Source organism: Tiliqua scincoides, chromosome 13 (genome assembly GCF_035046505.1).
Source record: "Tiliqua scincoides isolate rTilSci1 chromosome 13, rTilSci1.hap2, whole genome shotgun sequence".
In the NCBI taxonomy this organism is placed as follows: domain Eukaryota; kingdom Metazoa; phylum Chordata; class Lepidosauria; order Squamata; family Scincidae; genus Tiliqua; species Tiliqua scincoides.
In genome coordinates, this window is record NC_089833.1 from 13,133,912 (window position 1) to 13,145,696 (window position 11,785).

Consider the following 11,785-nt stretch of genomic DNA (forward strand, 5'->3'; position numbering starts at 1 on the left):
AGGCGCGCCGCCCGCTGGGAAGTGTAGTCCTCCGGCCGGGACGCGATGGCGAGCCGCGCGGGACAAAACGCGCCCCCGGTGCCGATTGGCTCCCGCCGGGCCACGCCTCTTCCGGCGCGGTGGCGGCGGCCGTGAGGAGGAGGCCGAGGTGGGAGGAGGGGAGGGGCTGTGTGCAGGGTCGCCTGGGGACGGGTCTCTAGGGGAGGCGCAGTGGGGGGCGGCCCCCACCCAAGGGCTGTGCGAGTCTGTGGAACTCCCTGCCACTGGATGATGGCTCCTTGCGGTGAAAGCTCTGCCAGTCCAGGAGCTGGGACGGGGAAACAGGGCAAGCAGCCAGGCTGGATTGGCCTGTGGAACTCCCTGCCACGGGATTAGCCTGTAGAACTCTCTGCCACAGGATGGGGGTGGCGCCTTGCGTTGATAGCTGTGTCATTGTAGGAGCCGGGACTAAGAAACAAGAAAACATCCAGAGTGGATTAACCTGTGCAACTCCCTGCCACAGGATCGGGGTGGCGCCTTGCGCTGAAAGCTGTGCCGTTTCACAGTGGATGTGAATGGGGATGGGGAGTGGGCTGTTAGGGTCCCATGAATGGGAGGGCAGGATTTACAGTGGGTCCCCAATCTCATACTTTGTTTGTTTATTGTGGTTGTGGCATGAAAAAGGTTGAAGACCACTGAAGAAGAGCCCCTGAGAGTAGCAAGAGAGCCTGATATCCTGTTCTTCAGCAGCCTTCTCAGTTGCACGTCAGTTAAAAGAAATCGAACTATAGCGAGAAACCGACAACAGACGCGAAGCTATTGTCTCCTTGGTGTCTCTGAACCAGCATTCCCAGCACAAATTGAGATACTTATTTTCCGCTTGTCTTTACAACATCAAGAAGGCCTTGGAAGATTAAACAGTATCTCTTGATAATAGTAATCAAAGGACCACGTTCCATAATACAATCCAGCTACAGTTTTGAAGGGCCACAAAGTTGTGGCTTCTCCCTGTCTGCTCTCCCCACCCTGCCCTCCTCACATCGCAAAATGTGGTGTGGTTTGCAGCGCCTGTTCTCCAAGCAACCCTTTTGGGACCAGTGTCTCTGTCAAACACGGCTTGCTCGTGGTCCAGTGCTTTTCACAGTGGATCCGAGGCGGTCCTACGTGCCGCAGCCAGGTAAGAAAGTGACTTCAGACAGAGCTGATTTTTCATTGTGCAGTTTGCTCTTTTTTAGTACTAGGGGTGGTTTTCTGTCCTCCCCCCCCACCCTGTTTCTGCATGTTGCCATTTTTAGATGTGATTTTGTTTTTTTAATCTTGAGCAGGGATCTCCAAACCCCAGCCCAGGGGCCAGATGCGGCCCGCAGCGAGCCTCTATCCAGCCTGCGACCAGCCTCTTGTTCCCTGAAAGCCCCTGATCCACTTGGCCAAACATGACTGGAACTATGCTCTGGTTGCATCTGGAGGGTATTCTAAGGGCCAGAGAGGTTGAATGAATGAATGAGCCTATTTAATCACTCATCTAAGTTCCATCTCCAATTTATTTATTTAAATTTTATATTTAAATTTTTTTCCCGGCCCTCAAAACCGTGCCAGACGTTTGAAGCGGCCCTCTGGCCAAAAACTTTGGAGACCCCTGATCTTGAGAATGGAAACTGGAGCATATTGTGGACCAGGCTAGCATATGTTTGATTCTGAACTAGTTCAAAATCTCTTGTGGAACTAGGATGCTCCAGAACCTGAACCTTTATTAATTTTTTTCCTTGTTAATTTGCATTGATTGCACGGAAAGCTCCATTTCTCAGGAGTGTTTTCATCAGGTGTGTGCATCTTATTTGTTTGTTCACTCAGATAACACTTTTTCCCTTGCAGAAAGGAAAAGGTTTTACCAGAACGTTAACATCTCCCAGGGCGAAGGTGAGCATCATCAACCACAGGTTACGACTGTGATATAAATGCTTGGCATGTATTGATTGGCATGTCTCCATCCTCTTTCAAGGTAGGTTAGAGCAAAAGGTGTTGACACATCCTCATTAAGGTGAGGAATGTGGTGAAACAGGATTTTGAAGCCATGTCTTCTCCATCAGCATAGCACTGGCTCCTGTGCGGTGAAAAAAGAGGTGGGAAGCCACTTGGAAGAGGGATGTTGTAACACAACTGTTCTGGTCGCTGCATCTCAAAAAAGGCATAGTGGAAATGGAAAAGGTGCATAAGAGAGCGACTAAGATGATTACTGGGCTGGGGCACCTTCCTTATGAGGAAAGGCTACGGCGTTTGGGCCTCTTCAGCCTAGAAAAGAGGCGCCTGAGGGGGGACATGATTGAGACATACAAAATTATGCAGGGGATGGACAGAGTGGATAGGGAGATGCTCTTTACACTCTCACATAACACCAGAACCAGGGGACATCCACTAAAATTGAGTGTTGGGAGAGTTAGGACAGACAAGAGAAAATATTTCTTTACTCAGCGTGTGGTTGGTCTGTGGAACTCCGTGCCACAGGATGTGGTGACGGCATCTAGCCTGGACGCCTTTAAAAGGGGATTGGACAAGTTTCTGGAGGAAAAATCCATTACGGGGTACAAGCCATGATGTGTATGTGCAACCTCCTGATTTTAGAAATGGGCTATGTCAGAAGGCCAGATGCAAGGGAGGGCACCAGGATGAGGTCTCTTGTTACCTGGTGTGCTCCCTGGGGCATTTGATGGGCTGCTGTGAGATCCAGGAAGCTGGACTAGATGGGCCTATGGCCTGATCCAGTGGGGCTGTTCTTATGTTCTTAACCACAAGAACACTGTTGCACGTGCGGTTGGGCTAACCTTCAGTGGAAGAGAGTTCCCTGGTTGTGAGGAAGTCACAGGGAACCTCTTTCAATGTCTCCCTGTAGAACAAAGTCTGTGTGAGACTGCTGCTGTTAGGGAAGTACTCTTTGCCTTCAGGCTCTGCTTAAGGGCTTCCTGTAGCATCTGATTGGTCATTGTAGGAGGTAGGATGCTGGGCTAGGCAGCCCTTTGGTTGGAACCATAACAGGTCTTCTGATGTTCTTAAGGATAGCCTTGCGTTCTTATAGTATTTCAAGACTTGTAGAACTGACTGCACACATCTCTACTCATCCACTGATATGAGCAGGGACTGGGGCATGTTCTCTGGTTACTGTGGAGCAGCGGAGGCCCAGTGAGACTAAGGGCCCAATCCTATCCCACTTTCCAGCACAGGTGCAGCCGCAGTGCAACCTTGAGGTAAGGGAACAAATGTTTTCATACCTTAAGAAGGTCTCTGTGACTGCCCCATCACCACAGGATGCAGCGCACACCCCATTGGCGTGGCTTCACCAGCACTTGATAGGATTGGGCCCTAAAGCAGCTCCCTGAGAGCCATACGGTCGGTGAATTGCAGGAGCCCTCCAGAATCACCCCAACTGCAAGCTCAGTGGGGTGTCTAACCTTCCTTCTCCAGGCGGATTTGAAATCAACTTGGACCATCGGAAGCTGAAAACCCCCCAGGCCAAGCTCTTTACAGTCCCCAGCAAGGCCCTGGCTCTGGCAGTGGCAACCGAATGGGATGCTCAGCAAGACACCATCAAATTTTACACCATGCATCTGGTGAGTGATGGGAGATGATTGTTGTGGCCAACAGGCTTACTCTGGTACAGAGCAGCAGTGCCCATCAGCATGTGTTTTTTTCTGACTTCCTGCCTTTTAGAAACACTTCCTGCATGAGAACATAACCTGTCTGAACAGAACTGCAACTTGTCTGCTGTGGAACCTGTGTGTGTTGCGCAGGATTCTGGGGCATACAACACTAGCCCTAGATGTCGGGCTTCCTTGCCGACTCATTCATAGCCGAGTTCAGAATGTACTCAGTACTGCAAAGGGGAAGGTTGTTCCTGAGCCAGCAAGCTGACTTTTAAGAGAGACACATAACAGGGCCTTATCACATGAGTAAGATCATGCAGATGGAGACAGTCCTTTGGATGACCAGGTCCCAAACCGCTTTGAGCTTTAAAGATGAGAACCAGCATCTTGAAGCAGGAAAATTGGGAGGGGCATTGCAATTGCGACAGCTCTGGTGCAATATGGACAAAAGACTGGGCCTCAGTCAACAGCATTGCTGCTGCATTTTGCACCAAATGAAGCTTCTGGACACTTGCGAAGGGCTGCCCCATATGTAGGACGTTGTAGTAATCTACTCTAGGAGGCTGCCAAAGTTAGCCACTGCTGGTGCTCTAGGTGGCCATAGTGTTCATGACCACAGTGACCACCTGCCTGTCTAGGAGCCCTCCCAAATGGTGTCTCTGCTCCTTCGGTGAGAACAGCCCCATTCAGAGCAAGCTGAGCACCTCCATGCAGATATACCATGCCCCAATTTCATGCCCCAATTTCATGCCCCAATTTCCATGCCCAGTACTTTTGTCTGAATTAATCGTCAGTTTTATTAATATCTCCATGTTGCAGATAAGTGACACGAAGGGCTGAGGAAGGGTGTGTGGTTTGCCTAAGGCTGCCCACTTTGCTCATGGCAGAAGAGAGCCTCTTGAGGTCCACTCCGTCGTAGTCACTGGAAGTTTTGCTATTGCCTTTAGTGGACGGTGTGGATTTGAACTGTCTGCCACTAAGCTATCCTAGGTCTGAACGGTAGCGATGACTTCCCTGCCTTTCAGACCACCTTGTGCAACACAGCCTTGGACAACCCATCCCAGCGAAGCAAAGATCAGCTCATTCGAGCGGCTGTGAAGTTCTTGGAGACGGACACAATCTGGTAGGAACCTGTGTAGCTTCTGGAGCTCATTTCAGGCAGGGGAACTAGAGTCTGGTCTTGTGTGTGTGTGTTTATAAAAAACAAACAACATACATTTTAAATTGGGAGATAGGGTGGAAAGTTCCAGGTCGGAACCGTTAGAGTTTGTGTATGACAAACATAGGGTTTTGTGTTTATTTACTAAGGAATTGAGGGATTTGTACAAGTTTGGGGTGATAGCTGCTAATACAGCTAAGCTCTGTCAGTGGCTGAAAGATTGGATGACCTGCTGTGTTTTTCTTTCTTGGTTTTTGGGGTGTCCCAGCTACCGGGTGGAAGAGCCACCTGCCCTGGTAGAGCTGCAGAAAAACGAGTGGGATCCCATCATTGAGTGGGCTGAGCAACGGTAAGTATAAGTAGAGGTTATGATTTATGAAACGCCTAAAATGGCTACACAAATTAGAAGCAACACAACCCCTCTGGGCTTACAGGAATCTTTCACTGATTTATTTCCAATATGCTCACCATTCCTCTTGTGGCATGTAGCTTGGGAATTCCTCTTCTAAGCAATTTTCAAGAGAGGTAGCATATCACAACAGTAAACGGCTTAGTGTACCTTTGTGTACCTTGGCTCAACGATCTCCAACACTCTTTCTCTCGATACCGAGCTAAACAAATGCATCGGTAAAGCAGCTACCACGTTTTCCAGACTCACAAAGAGTCTGGTCCAACAAGAAGCTGACGGAACATACCAAGATCCAGGTCTACAGAGCTTGCGTCCTGAGTACACTTCTGTACTGCAGCGAGTCATGGACTCTTCGCTCACAACAGGAGAGGAAACTGAACGCTTTCCACATGCGCTGCCTCCGACGCATTCTCGGCATCACCTGGCAGGACAAAGTTCCAAACAACACAGTCCTGGAACGTGCTGGAATCCCTAGCATGTATGCACTGCTGAAACAGAGACGCCTGCGTTGGCTCGGTCATGTCGTGAGACTGGATGATGCCTGGATCCCAAAGGATCTCCTCTATGGAGAACTAATGCAAGGAAAGCACCCTACAGGTAGACCACAGCTAGGATACAAGGACATCTGCAAGAGGGATCTGAAGGCCTTAGGAGTGGACCTCAACAAGTGGGAAACCCTGGCCTCTGAGCGGCCCGCTTGGAGGCAGGCTGTGCAGCATGGCCTTTCCCAGTTTGAAGAGACACTTGGCCAACAGTCTGAGGCAAAGAGGCAAAGAAGGAAGGCCCATAGCCAGGGAGACATGCCAGGGACAGACTGCACTTGCTCCCAGTGTGGAAGGGATTGTCACTCCCGAATCGGCCTTTTCAGCCACACTAGACGCTGTTCCAGAACCACCTTTCAGAGCGCGATACCAGAGTCTTTCGAGACTGAAGGCTGCCAACTAAACGGCTTAGAAATCCACAAGTCCCATGTTGGGTTCTTGCTCCTGCTGTGAGTTCCCTAAGCCAGTGTTTCTCAAACTGGTGAGTCGGGACCCACCAGATGGGTCATGAGCCAATTTCAGGTGGCTCCCCATTCATTTCAAGGTGTATTTTATTTTTAATATATTAGACCTGTTGCTATCATACTACGTGACTACATTTTGGGGGAAATGTGACAGATCTGTACATCATGGGGATAAGGCTGGTCTAGTTTACAGGGCTGTGCAGCAAAACAAAGGAATACAAAGCATGCTGAGCACTCCAGAAGCATTGCATTCGCTCCGGCTGGCTTTTCCTCTCTGCGCTGCTAGTGCGCAGCTCTGCAGGAAAGCCCACAAGGCTTTCAATGCAATTGGGTCGCTCTGGCTTAGCTTGGACCGTGCCACAGCTAAGCCGTGCGCTCCCTTTCCTTTCTGCAGATACAATGTTGTCATTGGCTCCTCAATGAGCATCACGGGCCCCAGCATCCCACAAAGCACCAAAGACACCTTCACCAGCCACCTGGCATCATATAACACCTGGGCACTTCAAGGTAAGTGCCATTGACCTTGCTGGCTGCCAACCTCTTAATAGCTCCACTTGTGATGGACCTTAGATAAAAGTAGAAGCATTTCTTTTTGGAAATTGGAGGGGCCCACCCCTGGGGGGGGGGCCTGGAGCAGGCTTGTTCCACCCCCAGGGAGGCCTCAGATTGGCTGGAGGGGAAGGGGTTCCAGCACCCTTGTCCTCCTCCTTAGCAGAACTGCCACACCTGGCTTGGGAGCAGGAGCTGTTCACCTCACAGCTCCCTGCTTCACACTGCCTGCCTCTCATCCCTGGCCCCCCTGTTTTATGCAGCAAGCCTTCTCCTCTATGGAGAACTCGTGCAAGGAAAGCGCCCTACAGGTAGACCACAGCTGCGATACAAGGACACCTGCAAGAGGGATCTGAAGGCCTTAGGAGTGGACCTCAACAAGTGGGAAACCCTGGCCTCTGAGCGGCCCGCTTGGAGGCAGGCTGTGCAGCATGGCCTTTCCCAGTTTGAAGAGACACTTGGCCAACAGTCTGAGGCTAAGAGGCAAAGAAGGAAGGCCCATAGCCAGGGAGACAGGCCAGGGACAGACTGCACTTGCTCCCAGTGTGGAGGGGATTGTCACTCCCGAATCGGCCTTTTCAGCCACACTAGACGATGTTCCAGAACCACCTTTCAGAGCGCGATACCAGAGTCTTTCGAGACTGAAGGTTGCCAATACAATACCTGCCCCCTTTGGCCCCTCCCCTTCCTCCAGGTGGGGCAGAAAAGGCCTTTCCTGTTCCTGGTTTGTTTCCTTCAGTGTTCCTTGTTTGCCCTGCCAGCCCCCTCTCTCTGCTTGGGGTGAACCAAACTTCTTTGCCCCCCTCAAGGGCAGGGAAGCCTCCCTACCCTGGGCATGGGGTGCCTGCTCCAGGGTAAGTCGGGGGTCAGGGCATCTGGGAGGGGCCCCGACAGAAATATAAAACCTTCTGTACAATCCCACCATATAGTGGCAGGATAGTCTGCTCTGAATCTCCTGGTTCGTTTCATTGGGTGAGTCTAAGCTCTGATATTCAGAGAGGAAAATAAAAACCTCTCCCTCCCTTCCCCAGACCACGTATAACTTTAGAAACATGTGTCCCTTGCCAGGCATAGAATACCTGATTACTCAGCTGAAATCTCTGATTCTATCAATGGGCCTGCTGGAGAAACACCTGACAGTGGAGCAGGCCGTCCTGCTGTCTCGTCTGGAGGAAGAGTACCAGGTAAACCTCATCACGGCACAACTCTGCAGTTCCAGCACCGGCAATCTAAAGGGGGTTTGGGAGGGGGCACCAGTGCAAGGAACCTGTTTGTAGGGCCCTGCACTGCTGTAGGATGACTTCATTTTCAGTGGAGTGCAAGAGCCTGGCTTAGAAGATGTCAACCTGAATAAGCCGTCTTTTGAGGAAAGGTGGTAACAGGAGCCAGGTGGTCCAGTGCTTAGAATATCATTTTGACCCTGCTGTCCCTCCACAGAGCTTAGTGTGGTGTACTTCTCCCATCATTTTATCCCTAACAACAGCCCTGCAAGAGAGACTAGGATGAGATACTGTGCCTGGTCTCCTAGCAAACTTTGCAGCTAAGCAGGAATTGGAACGCTGGTTTTAAGTATTTTAAAAATATTTGTAGCAACAGCGTTTTACGTAAAATGAACCAGATTGCAAAATCTCGTCAGCGGCAGAATGAAATGGCCATTAAAGGAATGGTGATAATGCGCAGTCTGTAGCGGATGGTGTAACTCCTGCTGTTGGACCGTCCCCTACGATGAGGGTGCAGGAGCTGGCTTCATTCAGAGGTGAGCTCAGTGGTTCTCTGCCTCTTTTTTTTCCAGATCCAGCACTGGGGGAACGTGGAGTGGGCCCACGACTACGACATGTACGAGCTGCGTGCCCGCGCTGCGGCAGCCACCCTTTTCGTTCTCCTTTGTTCGGAGAGTTCCACTGTCAAACACAAGCTGCTGCAGGACTGAGGCTTTTGGGTGAAGAAGGTGCTGTGTCAGACAGATCCAAAGATTGCCCCGGACTGGAGGACAAGCAGGGGCAAGGTGGCAGCTGGGGATGGACTTGCGCTACCTTTGGAAGCATCCTATACGCATAGATGGAGCCAGGCAAGCAGCCTTGGCAGTTTGCAGTATTTTGACAGCCTTTTTTGGAAAGAGGACATGAGGGTGTCCTGCCTTCAACGTAAACTGTGTCTGTTCCCCTTGCTGGTTCTGGACAGGATCAGCCACAGCTTTGACTGACTAGGACCGGACTTTCCTGTACCACGAACTTTACCTGGTCGTCTTCCCAGACACTTGGATATCCCCCCGTCTTGTGAGCCGCAGGTGCCTATTTCCATCCGAGAGAAGTGACAGGGAGCCCCAAGCTGTGGCTGTTTGTGCTCAGGTTCCCATGTCTCTCAAGCTGAGTTCTTTAGGCCCTCTGATTTAATGTGTTTCTTTCAGGAGTGCACAGCTGCCATCCATTTCAGCCATTACGCTAAGCTCTATTAAATGGAAGATATTGGATGTTGAGTTTCTGCACTGCCTCTTTGGTGATCAAAAATTGTGGTTTAAATTTTTAACACAGGACTAATTTAAACAGAGAAATGGCGTCTTGCTCTCCCTTTGCCAGCTGGACTGGGCAACTCTTGCTGAATGCAATGAAGCACCTGCTTGGCATTAAAATGAGGCTGCTGCCAACCTAGGGGGTGGAAGGTGTGGAACTCGCATGACCTTGCAGAGAAAAAGGTGGCTGTGGCTCCAGTCCTGGCCCAGCTAGCCACGTTCTCTTAACAGTGCACACAGGCTTCATTTTGATTCCATTGCTGGCCTCTGTGACCCACTAGGCAGAGGCCAGAGACTACAGTCATGCAGCCACCCCGTACTCTGACATAGAAAAAGTGACTCTCTTCTCTGAGTGTTGATTAAAGGCTCCTGTGTGGTGGAAAATCTCAGTTGGCTGAGTACAGTATGTGCTTTGTGTCTCCTCCAGGTTCTAGTTAAAGGATTTCCAATCACAAAGCTGCTGTTGGTCTGGATAGAGGTAATACGGGGCTATGTGGGTCCAACACAGTATTAGGATGGTTAATTCTGAGCATGTAGATGAGAATGCTGTGGAGAAGGTCTGCTAAGGAACCCTACCGTCAATTGACGGATTAGACCTTTGTAGGCTTTCCAGCCAAATACTCAAGGTGTCACCTTGAGCACGTGCTCACCAGTTTCAACAGCTGACAACTAAGAGCACAATCCTATCCAATTTTTCAGTGCCAGTGCATCTGTACCAATGGGACATGAACTGTATCTTGTGGTGGGGAGACAGTCACAGAGGCCTCCTTAAGGTATGGGAACATTTATTCCCTTACCTTGGGGCTGCATTGTGGCTGCACCGGTGCTGGAAAATTGGATAAGATTGGGCCCAAAGTCTAGTGCACTGGTTCCTACACATTTTAGCACCAGGACCCACTTTTTAAAACAACATTCTGTTGGGACCCAGCTAGCTTTACAAGACTGAAAAAAGTTTCATTATACCACCTGCTCTGTTTTTATCCTTATGGTGGTGGGGGCCTTCTGGAGCATTTGTTGAGCTCCACGCTCATCGGACTGGGACCATTCTGGGGGCAATGCATTCTCCACAGCCTGCCCTTTGAAGTGAACTAAGGCACGTTCACCTAACTTGTGAATAAACACCCACATGTTGCTCTGATTGGGCTTCCATAGGGCTCAATACGTTTTCCTTGTCAGCTATCAGCTTGTCAGTTTTGTGACTCACCAAATATCTGGTCACGACCCACTGGTGGATCCCGACCCACAGTTTGGGAACCACTGGGGTAGTGCCTATGTGCTAGAAATGAATTTGGGGGAAGAGGAAGAACAGGTGTGGGAGAAATGACGCTGACAGTTTACCAGCTGGAACACCTGCAGTGCATTCATTGAGGGGCTGGAAGAATACAGCTGGCAAAATATCATTTGCCCTCCACTGCTGGCAGAGAACTGGTGACTCCTATGATGGGAGGTAGAAGACATTTGCCTGATCTCTACACAAAGCACATCAAAATTAGCCCAGGTCTGCCTTCCCCCAGAGGCAGAGGCCATAGGTCTAGTCTAGCTGCTGCTGTGGTAAACCAACACAAAGCTGGGAGTTTGTCCTTGGGCAAAACAAACCTATGCTGGCATCTGCAACTGGGATGTGAGAAGGAGAGCCCTTTTGTTCTGCCCCTCTTAGCCCTTGCAAATCATTGCAGGTCTCAACTTGTTGAATGTTTTATATTCATGTATTAGGAATGCTATTCTCCCACTGGTTCTGTCCTGTTGCAGAGGAGATAAACTCAGTCACTGTGGCTCACTATTTATGCCCTTTTGGGAGGACCTATTCTGGCAGTTAAGCTAGAACCATTTGATATTGGTTTATCTGCAAGCAGAGAAGCATAACCAGCGAGGAAAAAGCAGAGCTTCGTTTTAGCTGAGCCTCCTGGTGTCTGCCCCCAGAATCTAGTATGGCGACAGGATAAGCCCTGGTGCTGTTCATGTTGCAGATGAAGCACTGGAGAGGATTAACACATACTCTTCCTGGGGACTGCCAGAGCCCCTGCCTTCCTCTGCCAATTTTCATGTCTCCCTGCATGACCTGCCTTTGAAGACTGACTTCAGAGCTACTTCAGGGCTTCAGTCCTACTTCAGGGCTGCCCACAAGGCTAATGGAGCAGCTGCTTGTTTAGCCTGGAGGGAAATGAACAACCTGGTGCTAGCAGCGGGGGGGGGGGGGCGCCTTTGTGGCAGCAAGGCCGCTTTCCTCACCTGTTATAGGAAGCGGCTTGAGACAAAAGGAAAGGCTGTGCACCACCTTAAACCGCTGAAACGGCACACTTGCCGGTCTAGAAATCTGCTATTGGCCTCGGGAGGGATGGTGTCAAGGAGAGGGGATTTTCAGTGCTTCTGTTTACCTACGTTTCCCCTCAGAAAAGTGGCTCTGAAACAGTAGCTTAAAGCAGGGGTTTTTGAGCTGTGTCCCAGGGAACCTTGAGGGTTCCTTGTAAGGTTCTAATGAGCAGATCAGTCACAAGAGAGGAGCTTCACTGAAAGACAGCTTGGCAATTGCTGCTGATCT

The 11,785-nt window shown here is 50.3% G+C and overlaps 1 protein-coding gene across 2 annotated transcripts; it reads left to right on the forward strand.

The window, feature by feature from the left end:
- The first annotated feature begins 101 nt into the window (after nt 1-101).
- Nucleotides 102-9,620, forward strand: ATPAF2 (ATP synthase mitochondrial F1 complex assembly factor 2). Of its 2 annotated transcripts, XM_066640662.1 has the most exons (9): nt 102-148; nt 664-1,156; nt 1,852-1,896; nt 3,436-3,581; nt 4,640-4,737; nt 5,042-5,122; nt 6,583-6,695; nt 7,806-7,921; nt 8,530-9,620. In XM_066640662.1, the coding sequence occupies exons 2-9, from the start codon at nt 1,027-1,029 to the stop codon at nt 8,665-8,667; spliced, it is 867 nt and encodes a 288-aa protein (XP_066496759.1). In that variant the 5' UTR covers nt 102-148; nt 664-1,026; the 3' UTR covers nt 8,668-9,620. The 2 variants fall into 2 exon arrangements, with proteins under 2 accessions (XP_066496759.1, XP_066496758.1); XM_066640661.1 differs by lacking the exon at nt 102-148 and having other exon boundaries at nt 184-1,156.
- Nucleotides 9,621-11,785: the final 2,165 nt, after the last annotated feature.

Bases quoted from the DNA above. Each gene is read 5' to 3' on its own strand.
- ATPAF2 (XM_066640662.1), top strand. From the start codon at position 1,027: ATGTGGTGTGGTTTGCAGCGCCTGTTCTCCAAGCAACCCTTTTGGGAC. The intron at 1,897-3,435 runs GTGAGCATCATC...TTCCTTCTCCAG, and splicing joins TAACATCTCCCAGGGCGAAG to GCGGATTTGAAATCAACTTG. The intron at 5,123-6,582 runs GTAAGTATAAGT...TCCTTTCTGCAG, and splicing joins ATTGAGTGGGCTGAGCAACG to ATACAATGTTGTCATTGGCT.